The 24339-nt window shown below is 42.7% G+C and overlaps 1 protein-coding gene across 1 annotated transcript in view; it reads left to right on the top strand.

Moving 5' to 3' along the window:
* LOC134358715 (deubiquitinase DESI2) overlaps positions 1-24339 on the top strand; it is a 321094-nt gene that overhangs the window by 270995 nt on the left and 25760 nt on the right. The window contains exons 3-4 of the mRNA XM_063071200.1: positions 4100-4193; positions 12066-12207. Coding sequence (XP_062927270.1) covers positions 4100-4193; positions 12066-12207 — 236 coding nt within the window. The remainder of the gene's footprint in view (positions 1-4099; positions 4194-12065; positions 12208-24339) is intronic.

The raw sequence follows: 24339 nt of genomic DNA, 5'->3' as shown, positions 1-24339 counted from the left end.
GCCCTAACACTGGATCCCACCCCCCTACCATATTCGTTGCTCTAGCAAGGATATTGGTTCCTCTGGGGTTCAAGTGCAACCTGCCCCTTTTGTATAGGTCGTACCTCACTCCCCCAGACCCAGAAGAGATCCTAATGATCCAGAAATCAGAACCCCTGTTCCCTGCACCAGTTTCTCAGCCATGCATTCATCTGCCAAATCATCTTATGCACCTCATGATGCATGCCACCTGCAGCAATCCCGAGATTACTGCCCAAAGAGAAGGCCTAAATAAACAAAGAGATCTGTAATCTTCAGAGGGCTAGATCAGTGGTATTCAGTTCTGCTGACCAAGTAAAATACAAAAGGTCTAGGTGCAACCTCCAGAAAGCCATCTCACATGTGACTTGGCAATACCGGACCAAACTCAAGACATTGAAGAATGTTCGATAGCTGTGATAAGGCTTGAATGCTATCACCTCCTACAAAGTGAGACCAATTGACATAGTGACAACAAGGATTTGTTCCCAAATGAGTTCAATGCCTTTTATGCTCGCTTTAGCCATCAAAACATGGAGACACCTCCAGGAGCTCCCACAGCTCTCTATGAACCCGTGATTTCAGTCTCTCAGACCAACATGAGAGCATTATTCAGGAGGGTGAAGCTATGGTAAGTTTCCAGCCTAGCCAGTGTTCCTGTCTGAGTACTGAAGACGTGCGCTGATCAACTGTCTGGAGTGTTCACTGATATCTTTAAACTCTCGCTTTGGCAGTCTGAGGTACCCATCTGCTTCAAGCAAGCTTCAGTTATACCGGTGCCTAAGAAGAAAGTGATAAACTGCCTCAAAGACTATCATCCTGTAGAATATACATCCTCTATGATGAAGAGCTTTGAGAGGTCGGTGATGAACATGTCAACTCCTGCCTGAGGATAGACTCAGAATTTCTCCAGTTTGCCTAGCATCTCAACAGGTCAACAGCAGATGCCATTTCACTGGATCTTCACTGAACCTTGGAACATCCAGACAGAGAAGATATATACATCAGGATGCTCATCAGTGACCACAGCTTGTCATTCAATACTTTCATCCCATCAAAACTAATCAATAAGCTTCAAGGCCTTGGCCTCAATACCTCTTTGTGCAATTGGATCCTCGACTTCCTCCCTTGCAGACCTCAGTCAATTTGGCTGCGTGCTTAGCCCCCGACTCTACTTTTTTTTACTTACAACTGTGAGGTTAAGAACAGCTCCAATGCCATATTTAACTTTACTGATGACACCACTCTTGCTGGCCAAATCAAAGATGGTGATGAATCAGCATATACTTTACACTTTATACTTTATTGTCGCCAAACAATTGATACTAGAGCATACAATCATCACAGCGATATTTGATTCTGCTCTTCATGCTCCCTGAAGTACAAATTGATAGTAAATATTAAAAATTTAAATTATAAATCATAAATAGAAAATAGAAAAGGGAAAGTAAGGTAGTGCAAAAAAAACCGAGAGGCAGGTCGGGATATTTGGAGGGTACGGCCCGATCTGGGTCAGGATCCGTTCAGCAGTCTTATCACAGTTGGAAAGAAGCTGTTCCCAAATCTGGCCATATGAGTCTTCAAGCTCCTGAGCCTTCTCCCGGAGGGAAGAGGGATGAAAAGTGTGTTGGCTAGGTGGGTCATGTCCTTGATTATCCTGGCAGCACTGCTCCGGCAGCGTGCGGTGTAAAGTGAGTCCAAGGACAGAAAATTGGTATGTGTGATGTGCTGCGCTATGTTCGTGATCCTCTGCAGCTTCTTCCGGTCTTGGACAGGACAGCTTCCATACCAGGTTGTGATGCACCCCAGAAGAATGCTTTCTACGGTGCATCTATAAAAATTAGTGAGGGTTTTAGGGGACAGGCCAAATTTCCTTAGCTTCCTCAGGAAGTAGAGGCATTGGTGGGCCTTCTTGGCAGTGGACTGTGCTTGGTTGGACCAAGTCAGGTCATTTGTGATACTGACCCCAAGGAACTTAAAGCTTTTAACCTGTTCCACTTGCGCATCACTGATGTAAATGGGGTCGTGCAGTCCGCTACTTCTTCTGAAGTCAACAACCAATTCCTTCGCCTTGCTGACATTGAGGGATAGGTAATTGTCTTTGCACCATGCCACCAGGTTCTTAATTTCCTTGCTGTACTCAAACTCATCATTACCCGAGATACGGCCTTCAATTGTGATGTCACCAGCAAACTTATATATTGAGTTTGATGGAAACTTGGCTACGCGATCATGGGTGTACAGTGAGAACAGCAGGGGCCTGAGTACACAGCCTTGTGGGGCACCGGTGCTCAGAGTGATTGCAGAGGAGAGCTTGTCCCCTATTTTTACAGCTTGGATCCTGTCTGTGAGGAAGTTGAAGATCCAGCTGCAGATCTAAGTGTTAAGGCCCAGGTTCCAGAGCTTAGGATCAGTTTATTTGGAATGATGGTATTAAAGGCAGAGCTGTAGTCAATGAAAAGGAGCCTTATGTATGTGTCTTTATTCTCCAGGTGTTCTAAGGAGGAATGTAGAGCCAGAGAGATGGCATCTGCCGTTGACCTGTTGACATATTGGAGAGAGGATGAAAATCTGGCTGAGTGGTGCCACAAAAACAACCTTACACTCAATGTCAGTGAGAACAAGGAGCTGGTTATTGATTCCTGGAGGAGGAAACCGAAGGTCCACGAGGCAGTCCTCAATGGGGGATCAGAGCTGGAGAGAGTCAGCAACTTTAACTTCCTTGGTGTTTTCATTTCAGAGGATCTGTCCTGGATCTAGCATGTGAATGCGATTACAAAGATAGCACAGCAGCGCCATTACTTTCTTAGAAGTTTACGAAAATTTAAAACTTTGACAATCTTCTATAGATGCATGGTGCAGTTGCATCATGGCCTAGTATAGAAACACCAATGTCATTTATCAGAAAAGCCAACACAATTAGTGTATACAGCTCCGTCTATCATAGGTTAAGTCATCCCCACCACTGAGCACATCTATATGGAACGCTGTTACTGGAAAGCAATATCCACAATCAAAGACCTTCACCATCCTGGCCTGTTATGTATTTAATATATCAGTAATATTTGAATAATATTGTAAATGTATTGCTTGTTTAAATAACTCATTATGGTTATATTCATGAAGTATGTGAATGGCATGTCATCACGCCAACATGTCATATACCCATGCCTCACTTTAAATAAAAATAAAGTTTGACTCGCGTTCCAGACTCCCTTGTGTTTCATCCAATTAATTTTATGCTTTGGAGTTACAAACCAAAACAAGGCCATGCTCTCTTCTCACAGCTGCCATCAGGAAGAGGGTACAGGAGCCTCAGTACTCATACCACCAGAGTCAGGAACAGTTATTACCCCTCAACCACCAGGTCTTGAACCAGAGTGACATACATCAAAGTTGCTGGTGAACGCAGCAGGCCAAGCAGCATCTATAGGAAGAGGCGCAGTCGACGTTTCAGGCCGAGACCCTTCGTCAGGACCAGAGTGGATAACTTTTTTCACCCCAACACCGAGCTGTTTACACAACTTATAGACTCACTTACAAGGACTCTTCATCCCATGTTCTAGATATTTATTGCTTACTTATTTATTATTATTATTATTTTGTCTGGTTTTTTTTGCTGTTTCTTTGTATTTACTGCAAGAAAATGAATTTCAGGGTTTTATACGGTGACAAATATGTACTTTGATAGTAAATTTACTTTGAGCTTTGCTTCTCATTTATGTTCCCTGCTAAGTATTTACATTCCTGATTATCCACCATCCTAAACTCCTTTGACTTCCCATTGCTTTATTATGGCACAGGAGGAAATTTCAGGTGTGGAGTAGAGCACCACTCACAATATGCTGGAGGAGCTCAGCATGTTAGGCAGCATCTTTGGAAATGTTGACTGACCTGCTGAGTTCGTCCAGCGTGTTGTGAGTGTTGCTTTGACCCCAGCACCTGCAGAGTATTTTGTGTTGTGGAGTAGAGCACATAGCTTCCATCAAGCCGTGTGCTTAGTGAATGTCTGTTGAGGAATTTCATGACTCTGGGTTGCTGAACCTTACTAAAGAGACGTTTTCTCTGTTCTCTTTGCCAGAGTATGCCTATGGAGGACACCCGTACTCTTTCAGTGGAATCTTCGAGATCACACCTGGAAATGCTGCAGAATTGGGGGAGACATTTAAATTCAAGTAAGGATTTTTTTGCAATACACACAATGCCGCATGTGCAGATCCACGACACACATGCAGTAAATTGCAAAGGAGAAGAATAAATTGCGGGAGGAACTAGTCTAACTTCTTTGTGAAATGAAGAAGTAAGGATTTAATGACAACATGTATGTGGTGAAGTAGTCATTATTTTAGCCAACTAGTATTTGAATCCATTTCAACCCATCAAACGAGATTTTATTGAATATGGGGCATTTGAGTGTGGATGTGGTGAAACCAGTGAAATTGGTGACTTATGTCAAAGCAGATCCAATATGAAAGGGTTACCGTATGAGGAACATCTGGCAGCTCTTGGGCTTTATTCTCTGGAGTTCAAGAGAATGAGGGGGAAATCTCATAGAAACATTCCGAATGTGTTAAAAGGCCTGAACAGATTAGATATGGCAAAGTTACTTCCCATGGTAGGGGAGTCCAGGACAAGAGGGCATGACTTCAGGATTGAAGGATGTCCATTTAGAACAGAGATACGGAGAAATTACTTTAGTCAGAGGGTGGTAAATCTGTGGAATTTGTTGCCATGAGTGGCTGTGGAGGCCAAATCATTGGGTGCATTTAAGGCAGAGATAGATAGTATCTTGATTAGCCAGGGCATCAAAGAGTATGGGGAGAAGGCAGGGAGCGGGGATGACTGGAAGAATTGGATCAGCCCATGATTGAATGGTGGAGCAGACTCAATGGGCCAAATGACCTACTTCTGCTCCTATATCTTATGGTCTTATAACAACTTTCAATTCATGAATAAACTCATCTTGGGCTTCCAGCAGGGTACGGATGTCAATTATAACCAATGTTTCAGTGAAAAGCTCTGCTATCTTCTTCAGAGTTGATGCCTGGGCATGTCTAGTCTGGTGGTATTTATACCCCCATAGTCCGTGCCTCCTGATTAGTTAGTCCTCATCCAATCAGGTTTCCACTCTCCCACCTTGTTTACAATCAAATTCTAGTTCTTACTTTGAGACCTTCACCTCTGTTAAAAATTCTTTTCCTCCAGTTTCATTTCAGGTGATACCTGTACCCAGCTGGAAGCCCAAAAAGAGTTTATTCGTCATATACGGCGGGAAAGCACTAGATCCCTTTTCTTTCATTTCACTTCAGCATACTCAGCTCAGCACACGTAACCCCCTCTGGAGAGGCAGCTTCTCATGTTAATCGCTCTACTGGCGCTATACTATGGTGGTTTTCAGCTCTAACTTTGGGTTACTCATTGTTGCTTCATTACTCATTTGTAGTGAGGAAGTACAGCTGCTGGGAGATTATGATCCATACTTGGATTGCAGTTCAGCATTCAGAAAGTCCTTTCATTACCTTATAGATTTATCACCAGCAGTATATATTGCTACTCAGGATGACTGACATGCCCTGATTATTGTGATGGTCCCTTCACTTCCACTAGTGCAATCACCAACAACCATATGCAAAATCCACAGAGGAGTTGAGATAGTTGGGGGCCAGGCCATTGTGATTCAGGGTTAGTCAGTTCTATGTCCAAATGTTGAAATCATGTGAAGAAGTCTACCAGCAATACTGACAGTTGCTTGACAACTTACCTTCCTGTCACCAAAATCCAAATATATGAACCCATTCTTTAATGAGTTGAGTGCCTGGGTGGCATTTCTTGTGCTACAGAAAGCATCAACATTGATAGACCTGGAATGGGCCAGTGGCCAGGAAACAGAGACCGACTGATACTTTCCCCTCTACAAAAGAAGCTGTAAGTTTGTCTCTAGGTCACACCATGGGATGCCACAAATCTCTGTGGTGCATCTTTGAGAAGCACGAGCATACAGAGCAATTGTTCTTCAGGAGAGTGCAGATCAGATGACGTTTTCCTGTAGACTCCTCACTGATGGATGTGTACTTTGCCACGAGCCCTCCTACCCTGCCTGAGTGGCCAAACTATCATAATACCTTTAGCAATTGGAGAGCAGCCCACAGTGACACTCCTGGAGTGAACATCTATATGTTGGAGAAAGCACTGCCTATTAGCTGTAGCCTACTCTGCGGAGGTTGGAAGTTTTGATTAGGAAGCATCCAATCGTGAAGGTTACCAAGTCTTCAAATGTCAGCAGAGTGTCCCTTTCAGTGAGGAAAGCAAAGTGTACTCCTAGTTCTGGTAAGACTATTCCATGGCAGTCATTGTGCAGGGCTTTAAGCTTAAGTGTGAACCTTGCGATATATAACAAGGTATCCACCTGACACCAGGAATGTGGAACAACATGCCCAGTCTCTTGATCGGTGTGTTTTCACTCAGTCTGATCTACTAGAGATAACATCAATTCCTGTTCATGCACTGATTCATAAAACAGCACTGCAGGATCTATTTTCTAGGATAACATACTGTATATCTGCTTTGTACACACTTAATCTCAACAACATAACACTGTCTATAACAGCTAAGTTTGTAACTTTGAGTAACTGTAAGCCTTCACCTTCTTTGCCCCCTTATACAATAGGAAGAGGGCTTCTCAGCTCTACCTGCTGTCCAGTGAGACTTGTCTCCAACTCTTTCTGTAGGAACAGTTTTAGCATGTGAGTCATTAACCAAGGGAGAGAAAGAGGAGCGGGTAAGAAGTTGAAGTAAGTTGAGAGGATTCCCCCACTGCTGTGGTTCCTTTCACTGTTAGTTGTCTGATAATCTACATAGTCCTCCCTGCTACCACTGTGCTAGAGGACACTTTGCTACAGATCAGTGGTATGCTGAAAAGCAAGGTCTATGTCTATTGTTCATCCAACTAAGGAAGGTCTTTGTGAAACTACAGCCTCTTCCTGAGGGAGCTGTTGTTTTGTCCAGTCAAATTCAAACTGAGAACCTAGTTTCAAGTGAAAGCATGGCAAAGGTGTAACATTAACAATCGCAAGATAGCTGTGTTGTTGCATCTGGGCTGTCCATTCATTGCTAAGAGCATGGTAGATGGAGCACAACAATGGGTCTATGAATTGTTCAAACCCAGCCCAGGATGGCAGCCTGTCATGTCTATTTCCAGATATCCTGGTTATTATGGAAATGAGCTCTAGCTGGAAGGACACACAGGTTGAAAAAGCAGTATCAGTGACATGATGTACTGACCATTTAACATGACAATCTCATCTACTGCTTCACGAAGCAGAAAATGGGTGCGGTAATAATTGCATTGCCATGGTTGAGGCAGAGTAAAGAGGCTTCTCATAAACTAAGCATCCAGTGCTGCCAGCAGATGGTGAAGCAGAAAAGCTACCTCATCACTGAGTACTAATGCCCCTTGCTCTAGTGAACATATAAATGAATTAAGATTAAAGGTCAGCATCTAAAAATCAATAATTCCATTCAACAGTCTCTTAATAAAATGGCTGAATTCTGTGCGTACATTTTTCATTTTGAATAGGATTGCCTTGATTGTTTATGTGCGGATCAAATTGTAATGTATAGTGGCCACCAGAATTTGGATGAATGAACTCTGATGTATGCAGATTAAAATTTCCATTAATGAAAATTTAATTTCTACATCAAATTTATAAGTAGTTGAGTGTTTTTACTCAGCAAAACTCCCTATAAACTCTATACTGAAGGTCCATGCTCTGCCTGCAGCTCTTTATTTACTTTGGTTGTTAGTTTTATATCCCCTTGATGTTGGCCTCGTATTTACACTTGGATATTCAGAAGCATGCAGCCCATGACTAACTAACTGCGGTGCCACTAACACCCCTAATAATCATGTTCAAACAAAGATGAACTTTATAAATCTTTGCAAAATCAATATTGTAGAAGGTGTAAAATAAACCAGCTTTAAACTACAGGGAAAACCTCCAGTTTTATGGTGGACCTATGACTCATTTATCTGGACTTTATTTCATGGAATTATGGAATGCTTATAGCAGGGAAGGAGGCCATTCAGCCCATCATGTTCATGGTACCTCTCTATCAGAGCAGCCCTCTAATTCCACCCTTCTGCCCTATCCCTGTAAACCTACAATTTTTACCTCAATTTATATTTACGCAACCCGGCTGGTGGCGTAGTGGCATCAGCGTCAGACTTTGGGATGAAAGGTCCAGAGTTCGAATCCAGCTCCGGCCGGCTCCCCTATACACTTTCCATCCGTGCTGGGTTATGACCTGGTGATCTCTTTGGAAACTCACCCGGCAGAAGGCAATGGCAAACCACTGCTGTAACTTGCCTCGTACGCAGTTCCCCGCTATGTCAGAGAGGCGTGGAAGGAAATCGTCCACTAACTGGAGAAACTCCAGATGCGACGTACCTTTCCTTTCCTATATTTATGCAATTCCTTTCAAAGGCCACAATAGAACCTGCCTCCAGCACATCTGTTGGGAAAGGATACCCAGTTCCAGCTACAAAAGAAGTAAAAGCATTTTTCCTCACGTCACTTTTCATTTGCTTTGTACCTCTGATCTCTAACCATTGACACCTCCACTACAGAGTACAGCTCACCAATAACCACTCCGTCCTGTCTCTTTACCATTTGATTTACTTCAACCAAGTTTCCCCTCAGCTTCCCTTCTACAAAGAAAACAGTCCCAACCTCTCCATCATTGTAACTTTCCTTTTCTGGACTCTCTCTAATGCCCTCACATCCTTCCCAAAGTGTGGCAACTAAATTCAACACAATTGGAGCTAGACCTGTATTTTATAAAAGTTCAGCATAATGTCCCTGCTTTTGTACGGTATGCCTGTAATGATAAAGCTCCGAAATATGTAACACTTATTAAATATGTTCTCAATTTGCCCTGTCACTTTCAGTGATTTGTGCACATATAATTCTCAGGTCCATGTATTTCTGCAGGTCTTTCAGACAGTATCCTTTATTCTACTTAGCCTCTCCTCATTCTTGCTTCCAAAATGCAGCATCTCACATTTCTCCACCTGGTATTACCCATTCCAGACATTCTTCCAGCCTATTTATATCTTCCTGCTACTTTGGAAAGTGTGGCTTGCACCCATTAGTATAGATCAGAAAGAGGAATGTCTCCAATACTGTTCCTTCAGAAACACCATTGTCCTCCAGTCAATTCGCCATAAAACTGCATTGCATTTATTTAGACAACCTCCTATCCATGCTATGAACATCCCTTTCACACCATATGTTTCAACTTTGCTGATATTTTATTTATTTATTTACTTATGGGCATGTGAATGACTGGCAGATATAGTCAGTCCATCAGATTGTTACAGTAAATGGTAATTTAAAAAAACAACTGCAGTTACTGAAAACCTATATCTATATATACTGTATACACACACACACACACACACACAATATGAAGCACGTACAACACATCAATTGCATTGCCTTCATCAGCTCCATGTGCTACCTCATCTGAAAACTCTATCAAATTGATTAACAATAATCTACCCTTAATAAATTCACATGGGCTCAGCTTATTAATCTATTTTCCTTCAGGTGGCAATTCATTTTCTTTCAGATAATTGTTTCTGAAGGTTTTCCCACCATCACAGTTCTTACAAAAATTTAAAGTTCACAAAAAGTATTTTCTGCTGCTTATTTCTATTTTATATCTTGTTAAATGAATTGCCTTTTCATGTTCCTAACTGCATCAAAATTCTTAGTGCTGCCTCAGCTCCAGCTCCTGGTAAAATCATTTATTGAGCTCAGTGATCATTGAAGAAGTGCTTGTGGATTCAAAAGTTGCTTTGGAAATCAGGGTTCACTCTATTTCGGGCCTCTGTGAATCAAATGTAGTTCTTTTTACCAATGTGCTGTTTGGAAACTCCTGATGATATTTATGGCTACACGTCAGAGAATTATTGTGTCCTTGGAATATCTCAATGTAAGCATTGTTGAAGATTAAAGGTAGTGACCCACTTTGTGACTCAGAAATTGACACACGTGTGTATTAGTTAACTGGGACAACTTGATTAATAGCATAGAACATAAAACATAGAACACAAAACAGTACAGACCCTTCAACCCACAATATTGTGCCAACATTTTAACCTATTCCAAGGACAATCTAACCCTTGCTGTTCACATAGCCCTCTATTTTTCTTTCATCCATGTACCTATCTAAGAGTTTCTTAATTGTACCTAATGTATCTGTCTTTACCACTACCCCTAGCATGGCATTCCATGAACACACTACTCCCTGTGTAAAAAAAAACTTACCTCTAACATCCCCTCTAGATTCTCCTCCAATGACCTTAAAATTATGTCCCCTTGTATTACCCATTTATACCCTGGAAAAAAGCCTCTGGCTATCCACTCGATCTATGCCTCTTGTACCTCTCTCAAATAATCTCCCTTTCTTCTTTGCTCCGAAGAAGAAAGCCCTAGGTTGCTCAGCCCTTCTTCACGAGACATACTGTAATCCAGGCAGCATCCAGGTAAATCTCATCTACACCCTCTCCAACGCTTCCACATCCTTCCTCATCATAATGAGGCAATGAGAAATGAACACAACACTCCAAGAGCAGTCTAACCAGAGTTTTATAGAGCTGCAACATTACCTGGCGGCTCTTGAACCCAATCCTCAACTAACGAAGGCCAATACACCAAATGCCTTCTTAACTTGCTATCAACTTAAATGGCAACTTTGAGGGAACTACTGACATGGACCCCAAGATCCCTTTGTTCCCCCATACTGCTAAGAATCCTGCTATAAACCTTCTATTCTCCATCATGGCTGACCTTCCAAAGTGTATCACTTCACACTTCTCTGAACTGAACTCCACCTGCTGCTTTTCAACCAAGCTCTGCATCCCGTCAATTCCCCTCTTTTAACCTATGACAACTTTCTACACCATCCACAGCACTACCAACCTTTATGTCATCTGCATGCTTACTAACCCTCATCTAAGTCAAAGCCGGAGTCCCAGGACAGATCCCTGCAGAACACCACTAGTTACGGACCTCCAGACAAAATACACTCCATCTTCTAATACCCTCTGTCCCCAGTGGGCAATCAATTCTGTATGCATGCAGCCACGATTCTCTGGTTTCCATGTCTCCTGACTTTCTGAATGTGCCTACTATGGGGAAACTTATCAAGCACTTTACTAAGATCCATATACATCATGTCCACTGCTCCAGCTTCATCAATCTGTTTTGTCACCTAGAGCATAGAACATTTATCTCTTGTCAGTTCCTTGAAAAAGTCAATCAGGCTCTTGAAACACAACCTGCCCTTCACAATGCTTGTAAACACTCTCTAAGAATCCTCTCCAATTGTTTACCTACTACTGATGTAAAAGTCGCTGGTCTATAATTCCCAATGTTTTTCCTATTACCTTTCTTGAACAAAAGAATAATATCGACCATCCTGCCTAACTTCATAATACCCAAGGTGATTTGAGGTGTAGAGATCTTCTCAGTGGTCCTGGTTCATCTCAGACAGCCACAAAATCCCAGCCGGCTACATTAGGAGCTAAAGATGGTGAGAAGTTGCCATTGGTTTAAACTTCCTGTCCTCTCACAGTACGTTCATTCAGCTCTTTAACCAGTTCCACTTCGTGGATAGGAATGGGTATTGGGCCTGCTTGTTTGGGCAGAGTTCGCTACTCTGCTGATCATCAGATGGGAGATATGTTAAAACCAGTCAGTCTTTTAGTATATGTTATAAATACCTACAAATTATAATTTGTGTTTATTCAGAAAAATCAAGTTACTGATCTAGAATTCTCACAGAATTATGGAAATTCACCCTTTTAGCACCACTAGAAATCTCTAGAGTTGTGTGGCAAGTACAGAAATTGGGTTGTTCTCTTGGTATTCGTCAATATATTCAACCAAATGCACAATACATCTTCCAACTGCGAGCATTGCCACAGGGAATCTATATGTGCAGGATGTAAACCTGAAAAGAAGTCTGTTGTTTTCATTCAGAGAGGCCATTGCCCTTGGCACCACAGACTTCACAGAGGAAGATGTTGACAAAATTATTGAAGAGCTTGGGAAGGAGTTCAAGGGCAATGCTTACCATCTCATGCACAAGAACTGCAACCACTTCTCTGCAGGCCTGGCAGAGGTAAGGGAACGCCTGAGTTACTGAATGCACTCTAATAATCCTGTATGATAAAATATGAAACTACACAAGTATGCACTAATTAACGAAGAACACTCTTAAATGCATTTTGTAAAATGGTCGAATGGATTTACTTCATGATGTAAACTTAATGCACTTTGTATTAAGTTCCAATTTGTCCTGTAGGATTCCCCAGTGCCAAAACTATTAACTCTAAGTGTGATTGTGCATAATATTAAGATAAAGTAGATTCTTGGCTGAACTTGTCTTCATGTCAGAAGATTCCTTTTACCTATCTATGAAATACACACAGACCTACCAGTTGTATTTAATGGAATAGATAATTGCACATCCTATGCAAAACTCTCTCAGATTGTATCTCTATCCTTAGAGGAGGCAGATTCATTATTATTTTATTCTTGTTAGCGAGGGGTTTTCCTGTAATATAAAACATCACTAATTTGTTTCTGACCTTAAGCAGCTTTTCACTGTTTGAGGAAAATGGATTGTTGTTGGACAAGTCTCTTCAGGCCCCGGTCATTTTGTAAATCTGGCAATTACTCTCCACAAGTTTTATAATCCTTCAAATAAGAGTGATTTATTATGTGTGAAGAGTAAAATTCAACACTAAAGAATCAATTTATAACCCTGTTTTGTTTTCACTGACATTCACACAACATGTTGGACCACAGGGGTGCTTTCTGTCCATCTCTCTGTTATTCTCACTCATACTTTAAACCTCTGCCCCTATCTTGCAATTCGGACTGAAAATCAATGAATTGTGGATGCTAGAAGACTAAAATAAATGCTGAAAATTCTGCAATGATTCATTAGGTCATGTGTGAATGAGAGTTAGTAGTAAAGTTCAATTCTTTTGAAGGGCTTTTGTCTAGAATGGTTAACATGATTTTTTTCTCCACAGTTTCCAAATGACCTGTTTGAGTACTTTTTTTATTCCTATTGAAATAATTCAGCCTATATCTGATAAACAAACTTTAGATATACTGATAAATTACAGATTCTAAATTTATAAATGAATTCTATGCAAATTTCTCAGCTGTACCCACAGAATTAATTCTCTAATCCTTGGTTATTTGGGTATTTGATCCTCCACAATATTCCGTGTGGGAAGTTAAACTGGAGGTGGGAGTGTTAGTGATTTTTTTTATGAGGTCGAGTTGCGAACTCGACATCAACTCGGCGCGGATGGAGAGCGCACTCGGGAGCGGTCTGTCACTGGATCGAACTCGGGAACCTCTGTTCTCAAGCCCGGCACTGATCTCACTGCGCCACCAGCCGACCATCCTTTCATCCAGTTAACTCCTCTGTATTAGCCTGCTCTTTGATTCTGCAATATAACAGAATAATTTCCTACTTTCTCTGATCATCTTCTTCTTTGGACCATTACTAATGTTAATAAGAGGCATTATTTTCCTTGTAAAGAAATTTGGGTGGCACAGTAGCATAGTGGTTAGCACAGCACTTTACAGTACAGGTGACCCAAGTTCAATTCCGCCACTGCCTGTAAGAAGTTTGCATGTTCTCCCTGTCAATGCGTAGGTTTCCTCCAGGTGCCCCAGTTTCCTCCCAGAGCCTAAAGGCGTAATATTGGAAGGTTAATTGGTCATTGTAAATTGCCCCTGATTAGGCTAGGATTAAAATCAGCGGATTGCTGGCTGGGAGGCTTGAAGGGCCGGAATTCCATGCTGCATCTCAATTTTTAACAATTTGTAACCTCCCTACTGGCTCTTCAGCTGAGCAGGTGCAAATGCTGCCAATGAAGAACTTGACCCTGTGGTTAATAACAGCTCTAAACATTTGAAAATAATTATGCATGGCCATCTGGACAACAAGATTCAAAGAACATACAACAAAGAATATTTTAACAGAGTACAGGCCCTTCAGCCCACAATGTTGTACTGACCTTTTAACTTATGATCTAACTGTTATTTTCTGTAACTTCAAAACATTAAACTAATTCAAAAGAAGGCACAGGAGCCTGAAAATGCGGGACTAACTTTGAGTTTTCTTTTAGCAAGGTGAGCACGTATCACGTGGTAGCGTGATGATGTATGCAATTCCCATACTTATACATATAACCTGTAATGAATTATTCAAATGAATAAGAGTACTTAATCAAAATCTCTCTCTCTCTCTCCCTCTGCCTTCCACTTTGTATGTAGAAGCTTACCTCTGACATCCCCCCTGTACTTGGCTCCAGTCACCTTAAAATTATGCCCCCTCATATTAGCCATTTTTGCCCTGGGAGAAAAGTACCTGGCCATCCACTCAATTTATGCTTCCTATCACCTTGAACACCTCTATCATGCTAACTCTCATCCTCCTTCACTCCAAAGAGAAAAGCCCTAGTTTGCTCAACCTATCCTCATAAGACATGCTGTCTAACCCAGGCATCATCCTGGCAAGTCTCCTCTGCACCCTCTGTAAAGCTTCTGCATCCTTCTTATAATGAGGCGACCAGAACTGTGGTTTAACCAGGGTTTTATAGAGCTGCAACATTAACACATAGCTCTTGAACTCTATCCCCTAACTAATGTGGGCCAGAACACCTTATGCTTTCTTAACAACCCTATCAACTTGTGCAGCAACTTTGAGGGATTTCTGGATGTGGACCCCAAGATCCTCGTACCTCCTCCCTCTCCTCCATTCAAACCGTACTGCCAGGGGAGGCAGTTCTTCACATCTGAGTCTTTCAGTGTCACTTGATGCATTCAGTACTCCTGGTGCTGCCTCCTCCACACCTGACACATCAAGCATCTTCACTCCATCCACCGCACCACCTTTTGAAACTCCACTTCCCGTTCTTACACCGACATGTCTGCCCACAACCTCCTCTGCTGCTGAGTTGATGCTAGGCATAGATTAGAGGAACGGTACCTCACATTCTGCCTTGGTATTCTCCATCTAAAGGCATGAATTTTGACTCCTCAAACATCTGGTAACCAGTCCACTGACCCCCATCACCCCATTTCCTTACCCTGACTCGTTCTCTCAATCTGCCCATCACACACACATTCCTCCGATTGGAATCCTCACTTACATCCCTTTATTCCATGTTCCACTGTCCTCGCCAACAAATTCTATCTTACTCAGCTGTTTGTCATTTCCCCAAACACCTCCCAGCTTCTTGCATAATTCCCATTCTCGCCCTCCCCTGACCAAGATCCACCTATCACCCACGAGCTCCTGCTCCACTCCTTTCCCCCACCTTTTTATACTGGCTACGTCCCCTCTTCCTTTCCAAGCCTGATGACGTGTCTCGACCCAAAATGTCAACTGGCCATTTCCCTCCCTAGATGTTGCCTGGCCCAATGTGTTCCTTCAGCTCCTCTGTGTGTAACTCAGTTTACATGCCTGCTTTAACTGTTTCTTGAAAGGGAATGGTTTTGTTGTTTGCGACAACAAAACGATCACATTTTGCTTACCTGTGAGCCATAATCTTTGTGCATCTTCTCAGCAGGAGGTGGTGCAACCTGGTTCTCTGTGGGAAGGGCCCCCAATTGGTGAAAGAAATCATTCTGCTCCTTTTTTTTTTACAAAACTATTCAAGTTTATTTACACAACATATACACAAAGTACAAACATTCAGTATTTTCAAGACAGAGAATAGATTCAAAATTAAAATATGATTACGACTGTCTATAAAACAGTTAATTTCCTGGGGGGGCCCTCTGCTACTGGAAATGCCCCATTGTGACCGCATACTCCCTCTCCATTGAAAGCCAGGCACTAATGCATCCTCGGAAGACGGGCAGGCAGTCAGCCCTGGCAGAGCCCTCAACTTCCTGTCACCCAGACCCATGATGGATATTGTCACTCAATCATGGCCGTGGTGACTAAAGCATGAATTGTTATTCAGAAGCCGAGAATACATTAAAGTGAACGTGCCCTATTGCTTCCTATTACCCAGCCTTCATAGTTTGTGATTCAAGTTACGCCTGGCCCAGTGCACCTAACTCACATTTGAGGTAATTGGATTTTCCTCCTGCATTCCATCTTCACACTCCTGTCCCCACGTCTCACCTCTGCATTTAGAACAGGGAAAGACTGACTGGTTCTGTTTTATTAACTTGTACTCCCATCCCTACTCTGCTTGTATTATGTGGACCCAAAGACAGAAACCCCTGCGTTGTTATCTTGTCGGGAGATCATGCGTGCAATGTGGATCGAACCCTCTTTCCTTAATGCCAGTTGTAAGAAGAGGGTGTCTCACAGGAGTTGCTCTTTACTTTCTCTTATGAAATATTTGCACAAGTGTAGGGAAACTGAATTTCACTATGCTGCTGAATTTTGGAGACAGGTAACAACTTGCCACCTCGCCATGTAGTGTGTTTAGCTCTGCCAATCAAGGCAGACATCAGAGGCAATCATCACTACAATAAACTGTCTGCAGCCAAGATTCTGTTATGGAAATCCCAGAAGAATAAAGCTGTGCTTTTACTGATACTCCTGGCTTCTCATTAGTAAGTAAACAGTGTTTAAAAGGATGTGATTTACTGTATTATCTAATTTATATTACTAGTGCTGGCAGTGACAACGATTCGAAAGGGAAATGCCATTCACCCTGCAAAGGTCAGCCTTGCTGAGTGACAGGTGTCATTGCTTATGTAAACATGAGGTGTAACCATGGTGGTTGCGTCGCCTGCTATGGAGCCTCCAATGCACAGGATCAAGTGCTGCTGAGGCATGTAGTCCCATGGCTGGGCCCAAGCTTCCCACAACCAAGGGCATCCACAGCAGGTGTGGTGTCTCAAGAAGGCAGCATTCATCATTGAGGAGCCTCACCATCCAGAGCATGCTGTCTTCTCTTACTACCATCAGGGAGGAGGTACAGGAGCCTGAGGACCCACACCCAGCACTGTAGGAAGAGTTTATTCCTTCTGCCATCAGATTTCTGAATGCTCCATGAACCCCTGAGCCCTATTTCATTACCCTGCTTTTGCACAGTTCTTTTATTTATTGTAAATTATAGTTTTTTTTATGTCTTGCTCTATATAGGCATCCGTTAGTCTCTTGAGACCATGCATTTGCACCTTGAAAGGTTTCCAGGGCACAGGCCTGGGCAAGGTTGTATGGAAAACCAGCAGTTACCCATGCTGCAAGTCTCCCCTCTCCACGCCACCAATGTCGTCCAAGGGAAGGGCATTAGGACCCATACAGTTTGGCACCAGTGTCGTCACAGAGCAATGTGTGGTTAAGTGCCTTTCTCAAGGACACACACACTGCCTCAGCCAAGGCACGAACTCACGACCTTCAGATCACTAGACAAACGCCTTAATCTCTTGGCCACACGCCAATACATGCGCCACGCGCTCTATACTTCTGCCACAAAACAACACACTGCGCAACATATATCAGTGCAATAAACCTGATTCTGATGTGCTTCTGGACTGGTGGAGCCTAATCTTTCTGGTGTTTCCGAACAAAACGTGCTACTCAGATTGGGCAACTGGTCCAAGATCTGTATGGAGATCCCAATAATTTCAGTGAATTTTGTAAACTTTATGTGCCTATGTAAGTGTCTTCCACCTGTACCCATACTTTTTTGGCTGGTATTTTGGGCAATTAATTGTATCGGTCCATGGTGTTTCCCAGCCAACTAAGCAGGATATCCTGGCCAATTAATTCAATGAAAACTGGGACTGAATTTAGAATTTTAAAATAAAACCAAAAATATCAGAACATCAGAAATAGGAATGTAATTAGACCATCCGTCCTCTCTAGGCTTTTCTGTCATTCTATGTAGTCGTGGCTGAGTCATTGCCCTATTTCTGCTCTTTCCCCACATCCCTTGATATATTTTGTGTTTAGAAATCTATCCAGCTTCTTCTTCAATGATATGATTGTACTGCCTCCTGTGGTAGAAAATTCTGCAGGCTCACCACCCTCAGTTCTAAATGCTGTACCCTGTATCCTGTGACCATAACATCCCCTTTCCCCAGGCGAGGCAGAACATTTTCCCTTCACCCAGCCTCTTGAACCCAGTCAGAATTCTGTATGTTTCCATGAGATCCTCACTCTTTCTTCTAACCCCTAATAAATAAAGGCTTAACACTAATTAAAGCAATATTTTAAAACATATTCAGTCTTCTAATAGTCAATATGGGAATTGTTTCTCAGCAGTGGTTTCAGGTTGGAAGAGACAGATATGTAGTCACACATCACTGCAACAAAGACACAGACTAGAGGCATCACCAATCATGTATGATAGAAAGGAAGTGTGAGAGGAGCTGGTTACATGATTGCCTCCTGTTGGACAATAAATGCCAAGTGCCATAGTGTGACCCATTTGCCAAAATTCCCTGTGAGTTCATCAGGTTTGTCATTGGACAGTGAGTTGCCCACTTGATGGCTGTAGAATGTCAGGCATCCAATCAGATTATCTGGCTTGCTGCTGCAACATGAATAATTGACAGCCAGTTTCTAGAAAGAAATCTTAAAATTTATTGAAATGATTGAAGAAAATAATATGCTTCACTGATAATGTAATGTTTAGTAATAGATAATGCTCTGGTTGGAAATGGAAGGTATTATAAATATGATCACGTTAATAAAATACATTTGGAGTCAAAGAGTTATACAGCACAGAACAGAACAGAACTCATCCGGGCCGACTGAGGTGTTTAACTGAGCTAATCCATTATCCTTCATTCGGTCCACATCCCTCTAAACCAGGGTTCCCAACACCTTTTTAATACCATGGACAAATACCATTAAGTAAGGGGTCTATGGACCCCAGATTGGGAACCCTTACATCCAAACCATGCCTTTCCATGTATCTATCTAAACACTCTTTAAATGTTATAATTGTACCTGCCTCTACCACCTTGTCAGGCAGCCCGGTCTATATACCCACCTGTGTTATAAACCTGCCACTCAGGTCCCCTTTAAATCTTTCCCCTCTCTCCTTAAACTCATGCTCTCAAGTTTCGTTGGGGGTCTATCAAGAGCCGAGCACCATCATCACTCAGAACGTGAGAGGAGTCCATGATCATCCTACAACAGTGCGTTGGGAGCAGTTGGCAGCAAGGCGCGCCTATCACATGGTGTGGAGTGACAGTTGAGAGGAGGAGTCAGCCATCATCTCCAATGGTGGCAGGGACATCTCTTTGTGTCTGAATAGCCAGTTATTGTGAGGAAGACATATTGAAGTGTGAGAAAAGGGTGGTCTTACTCCTCTCTGAGTGGGCATGTGACAGCATGAGGCTCTCAGCGCACCGAGTCTGTGTAGGGAACAGTTAATAGCAGGGCATATTCATCACCGTGACCTTGGGTACTGGACAGCTAGCAGCAGGACTTATGAATCACTGTAACTTTCAAGCTGGTTTATCAGCAAGTACACAATTCGTGGTAAATGGTGGAAGAGGAAGAACAGTAAATCACAGACACTAAAATAATAGTATTAAATAAACACACTGCTCTCACGTTGGCCATGATTTTAAAGCTGATACCATCTGCTCCCCTGGGCAAGCTACAAACCTCCTTTATTTGTTCCACAATAAATCCACCATGTTGCTGAACTCAAAGCAGCACCAAAGGCAGCTCATCTGAGTTCTACTTTTATCCCCAAGCATGTGGCATGGACTAGAGGCCTAGATGTAAGGGATGCAAGGAGCATTTGTAACAAGGTGGATGAATTGAAAGTGCAGATAGCTATTAATGATTATGACATAGTTGGGATCACAGAGACATGGCTCCAGGGTGACCAAGGATGGGAGCTCAACGTTCAGGGATATTCAATATGCAGGAGGGATAGACATGAAAGAAAAGGAGGTGGGGTGGCGTTGCTGGTTAAAGATGAGATTAACGCAATAGAAAGGAAGGACATAAGCCGGGAAGATGTGGAATTGATATGGGTAGAGCTGCATAACACTAAGGGGCAGAAAACGCTGGTAGGAGTTGTGTACAGGCCACCTAAGAGTAGTAGTGAGGTCGGAGATGGTACTAAACAGGAAATTAGAAATGTGTGCAATAAAGGAACAGCAGTTATAATGGGTGACTTCAAACTACATGTAGATTGGGTGAACCAAATTGGTAAAGGTGCTGAGGAAGAGGATTTCTTGGAATGTATGCGGGATGGTTTTTTGAACCAACATGTCGAGGAACCAACTAGAGAGCAGGCTATTCTAGACTGGGTTTTGAGCAATGAGGAAGGGTTAATTAGCAATCTTGTCGTGAGAGGCCCCTTGGGTAAGAGTGACCATAATATGGTGGAATTCTTCATTAAGATGGAGAGTGACATAGTTAATTCAGAAACAAAGGTTCTGAACTTAAAGAGGGGTAACTTTGAAGGTATGAGACGTGAATTAGCTAAGATAGACTGGCAAATGACACTTAAAGGATTGACGGTGGATATGCAATGGCAAGCATTTAAGAATTGCATGGATGAACTACAATTGTTCATCCCAGTTTGGCAAAAGAATAAATCAAGGAAGGTAGTGCACCTGTGGCTGACAAGAGAAATTAGGGATAGTATCAATTCCAAAGAAGAAGCATACAAATTAGCCAGAAAAAGCTGCTCACCTGAGGACTGGGAGAAATTCAGAGTTCAGCAGAGGAGGACAAAGGGCTTAATTAGGAAGGGGAAAAAAGATTATGAGAGAAAACTGGCAGGGAACATAAAAACTGACTGTAAAAGCTTTTATAGATATGTAAAAAGGAAAAGACTGGTAAAGACAAATGTAGGTCCCCTACAAACAGAAACAGGTGAATTGATTATGGGGAGCAAGGACATGGCAGACCAATTGAATAATTACTTTGGTTCTGTCTTCACTAAGGAGGACATAAATAATCTTCCAGAAAGGTAGGGGACAGAGGGTCCAGTGAGATGGAGGAACTGAGCGAAATACATGTTAGTAGGGAAGTGGTGTTGGGTAAATTGAAGGGATTAAAGGCAGATAAATCCCCAGGGCCAGATGGTCTGCATCCCAGAGTGCTTAAGGAAGTAGCCCAAGAAATAGTGGATGCATTAGTGATAATTTTTCAAAACTCGTTAGATTCTGGACTAGTTCCTGAGGATTGGAGGGTGGCTAATGTAACCCCACTTTTTAAAAAAGGAGGGAGAGAGAAACCTGGGAATTATAGACCGGTTAGCCTAACGTCAGTGGTGGGGAAACTGCTGGAGTCAGTTATCAAAGATGTGATAACAGCACATTTGGAAAGCGGTGAAATCATCGGACAAAGTCAGCATGGATTTGTGAAAGGAAAATCATGTCTGACGAATCTCATAGAATTTTTTGAGGATGTAACTAGTAGAGTGGATAGGGGAGAACCAGTGGATGTGGTATATTTGGATTTTCAAAAGGCTTTTGACAAGGTCCCACACAGGAGATTAGTGTGCAAACTTAAAGCACGCGGTATTGGGGGTAAGGTATTGATGTGGATAGAGAATTGGTTAGCAGACAGGAAGCAAAGAGTGGGAATAAACGGGACCTTTTCAGAATGGCAGGCAGTGACTAGTGGGGTACCGCAAGGCTCAGTGCTGGGACTCCAGTTGTTTACAATATATATTAATGACTTGGATGAGGGAATTAAATGCAGCATCTCCAAGTTTGCGGATGACACGAAGCTGGGCGGCAGTGTTAGCTGTGAGGAGGATGCTAAGAGGATGCAGGGTGACTTGGATAGGTTGGGTGAGTGGGCAAATTCATGGCAGATGCAATTTAATGTGGATAAATGTGAAGTTATCCACTTTGGTGGCAAAAATAGGAAAACAGATTATTATCTGAATGGTGGCCGATTAGGAAAAGGGGAGGTGCAACAAGACCTGGGTGTCATTATACACCAGTCATTGAAAGTGGGCATGCAGGTACAGCAGGCGGTGAAAAAAGCGAATGGTATGCTGGCATTTATAGCGAGAGGGTTCGAGTACAGGAGCAGGGAGGTACTACTGCAGTTGTACAAGGCCTTGGTGAGACCACACCTGGAGTATTGTGTGCAGTTTTGGTCCCCTAATCTGAGGAAAGACATCCTTGCCATAGAAGGAGTACAAAGAAGGTTCACCAGATTGATTCCTGGGATGACAGGACTTTCATATGAAGAAAGACTGGATGAACTGGGCTTGTACTCGTTGGAATTTAGAAGATTGAGGGGGGATCTAATTGAAACGTATAAAATCCTAAAGGGATTGGACAGGCTAGATGCAGGAAGATTGTTCCCGATGTTGGGGAAGTCCAGAACGAGAGGTCACCGTTTGAGGATAAAGGGGAAGCCTTTTAGGACCGAGATTAGGAAAAACTTCTTCACACAGAGAGTGGTGAATCTGTGGAAATTTCTGCCACAGGAAACAGTTGAGGCCAGTTCATTGGCTGTATTTAAGAGGGAGTTAGATATGGCCCTTGTGGCTATGGGGATCAGGGGGTATGGAGGGAAGGCTGGTGCAGGGTTCTGAGTTGGATGATCAGCCATGATCATAATAAATGGCGGTGCAGGCTCGAAGGGCCGAATGGCCTACTCCTGCACCTATTTTCTATGTTTCTATGTAATTTCCAACCTGAGCTTCATCTGTGGAATCGTCAGGGCGGGAAATACGAAGTGATCAAATCATCCCATTGGTCAAGTGAGGTAATATAATGAGAGCATTAAGACTGCTGGTAGCATGACAGCCACCTTATTTCCCCTACCACCTTCCAGCTAGCCTCCTTACCCACCCCGCATCTTTTTATTCTGGCGTTTTCCCCCTCCTTCTCAGTCCTGAAGAAGGGTCTCAGCTCAAAATGTCGACTGTTTACTCATTTCCGTAGACGCTGCCTGCCCTGCTGAGTTCCTCCAGCATTTGGTGTGCATTGTGCTAGCATGATCTGGATTCCTGTTCTGTGTGCCTGTGCTGACTTGGCTTCGACAAATGGCAATGCAGTGATCAGCGAGGCTGCTGGTAAATGGAAGAAGCTCCTGCTTCTGACACAACACAATTATAAGCTGAGCCCTGTGGAAAAGAACGAAGGAAAGTGAGGGAATGCTCTTGACAGGGTGTGTGTGTGAAAACTGATGAGCTGTGCAAGAAAATAGATAAAGCGTGATAACAAATTTAATTTCAAAGAAGAATTGCCATGTTGTCAAGGATAGAGTGTGGTAGTGGACAGAACCGTCTCTTGGTGCTTCGTATCACCTTTCATTCTTTCTTATGTCCTGCTGACAAATCCCACTGGGAAATAAGTCCTTTCCTCATTTAATATTTGGTGAAGATCTGAAATGTTACAGAACCTGAGGACAATGTTAATGGTGAATTGAAGCCAGCTGCAGGAGAGTGTACAATTCTTCCATTCGTTTAAATGCCAGAAAAATCCATCACCCAAATGTCAACTGCCTTCAGCAATGGTTTCCTTTCTTTGTTAATCCATATCTGTCAGAGTTCAGCTCTCGCCCTCATCCTGCTCTGATCTAGTATTCCTTCACTCCATTCCCATCTCAGTGCGCTCTTGGCCGTGTTCGTATGTATCACAAGTTGAACAGTGGACAGGCTCGAGGAAGGTGTGACACTGTAACACAGCGGGTATTGTTGCTGGTAGATTTGACTGAAACACACTACCTGCAGGAGGAAGGGGATATTTATTAATGCAGCAATCATTAGGCTGTGCCATGTGTCCCCACAGTAGCTATATTACTGGAGGGCAGCTGGTGCACTGTGGACACTGATCTAGAACTAGGAGCGTAAATCCAACCTAGATAGATATTTAAAAACGATACTCTAGGTAATTACAGTTATGAAACTGGTGGATTGTTGTAAAAACTTAATTGCCTTTGGAGAAGCCACAACAGGTGACTGTGGACCACAACACAAGAACAGTAGAAGATAGGTGCAGGTATAGGCCACTGAACTCCTCCAGGTTGCCCCACTGTTTGTTGTGATTATGTTTGATCTATTCTGGCCTCAACTCCTCTTCTCAGAATCATAGTCATAGAACACTGCAGCACAGAAACAGGCCATTTGGTCCATCTAGTCATTGATGGGCAACAAACTCAGCCTAGTCCCATTATCCTGCATGCAGATCATAGCCCTCCATATCCCTCCAATCCATGCACCCATCCAAATTTCTCTTAAATGTTGAAATCAAACTTATTTTCACTGCTTCTGGCAATTCGTTCCACACTCTCACCACTCTCTGAGTGAGGAAG

This window comes from Mobula hypostoma, chromosome 1, assembly GCF_963921235.1.
Source record: "Mobula hypostoma chromosome 1, sMobHyp1.1, whole genome shotgun sequence".
Taxonomy (NCBI): domain Eukaryota; kingdom Metazoa; phylum Chordata; class Chondrichthyes; order Myliobatiformes; family Myliobatidae; genus Mobula; species Mobula hypostoma.
This window is presented reverse-complemented; position numbering and strand designations above follow the sequence as displayed.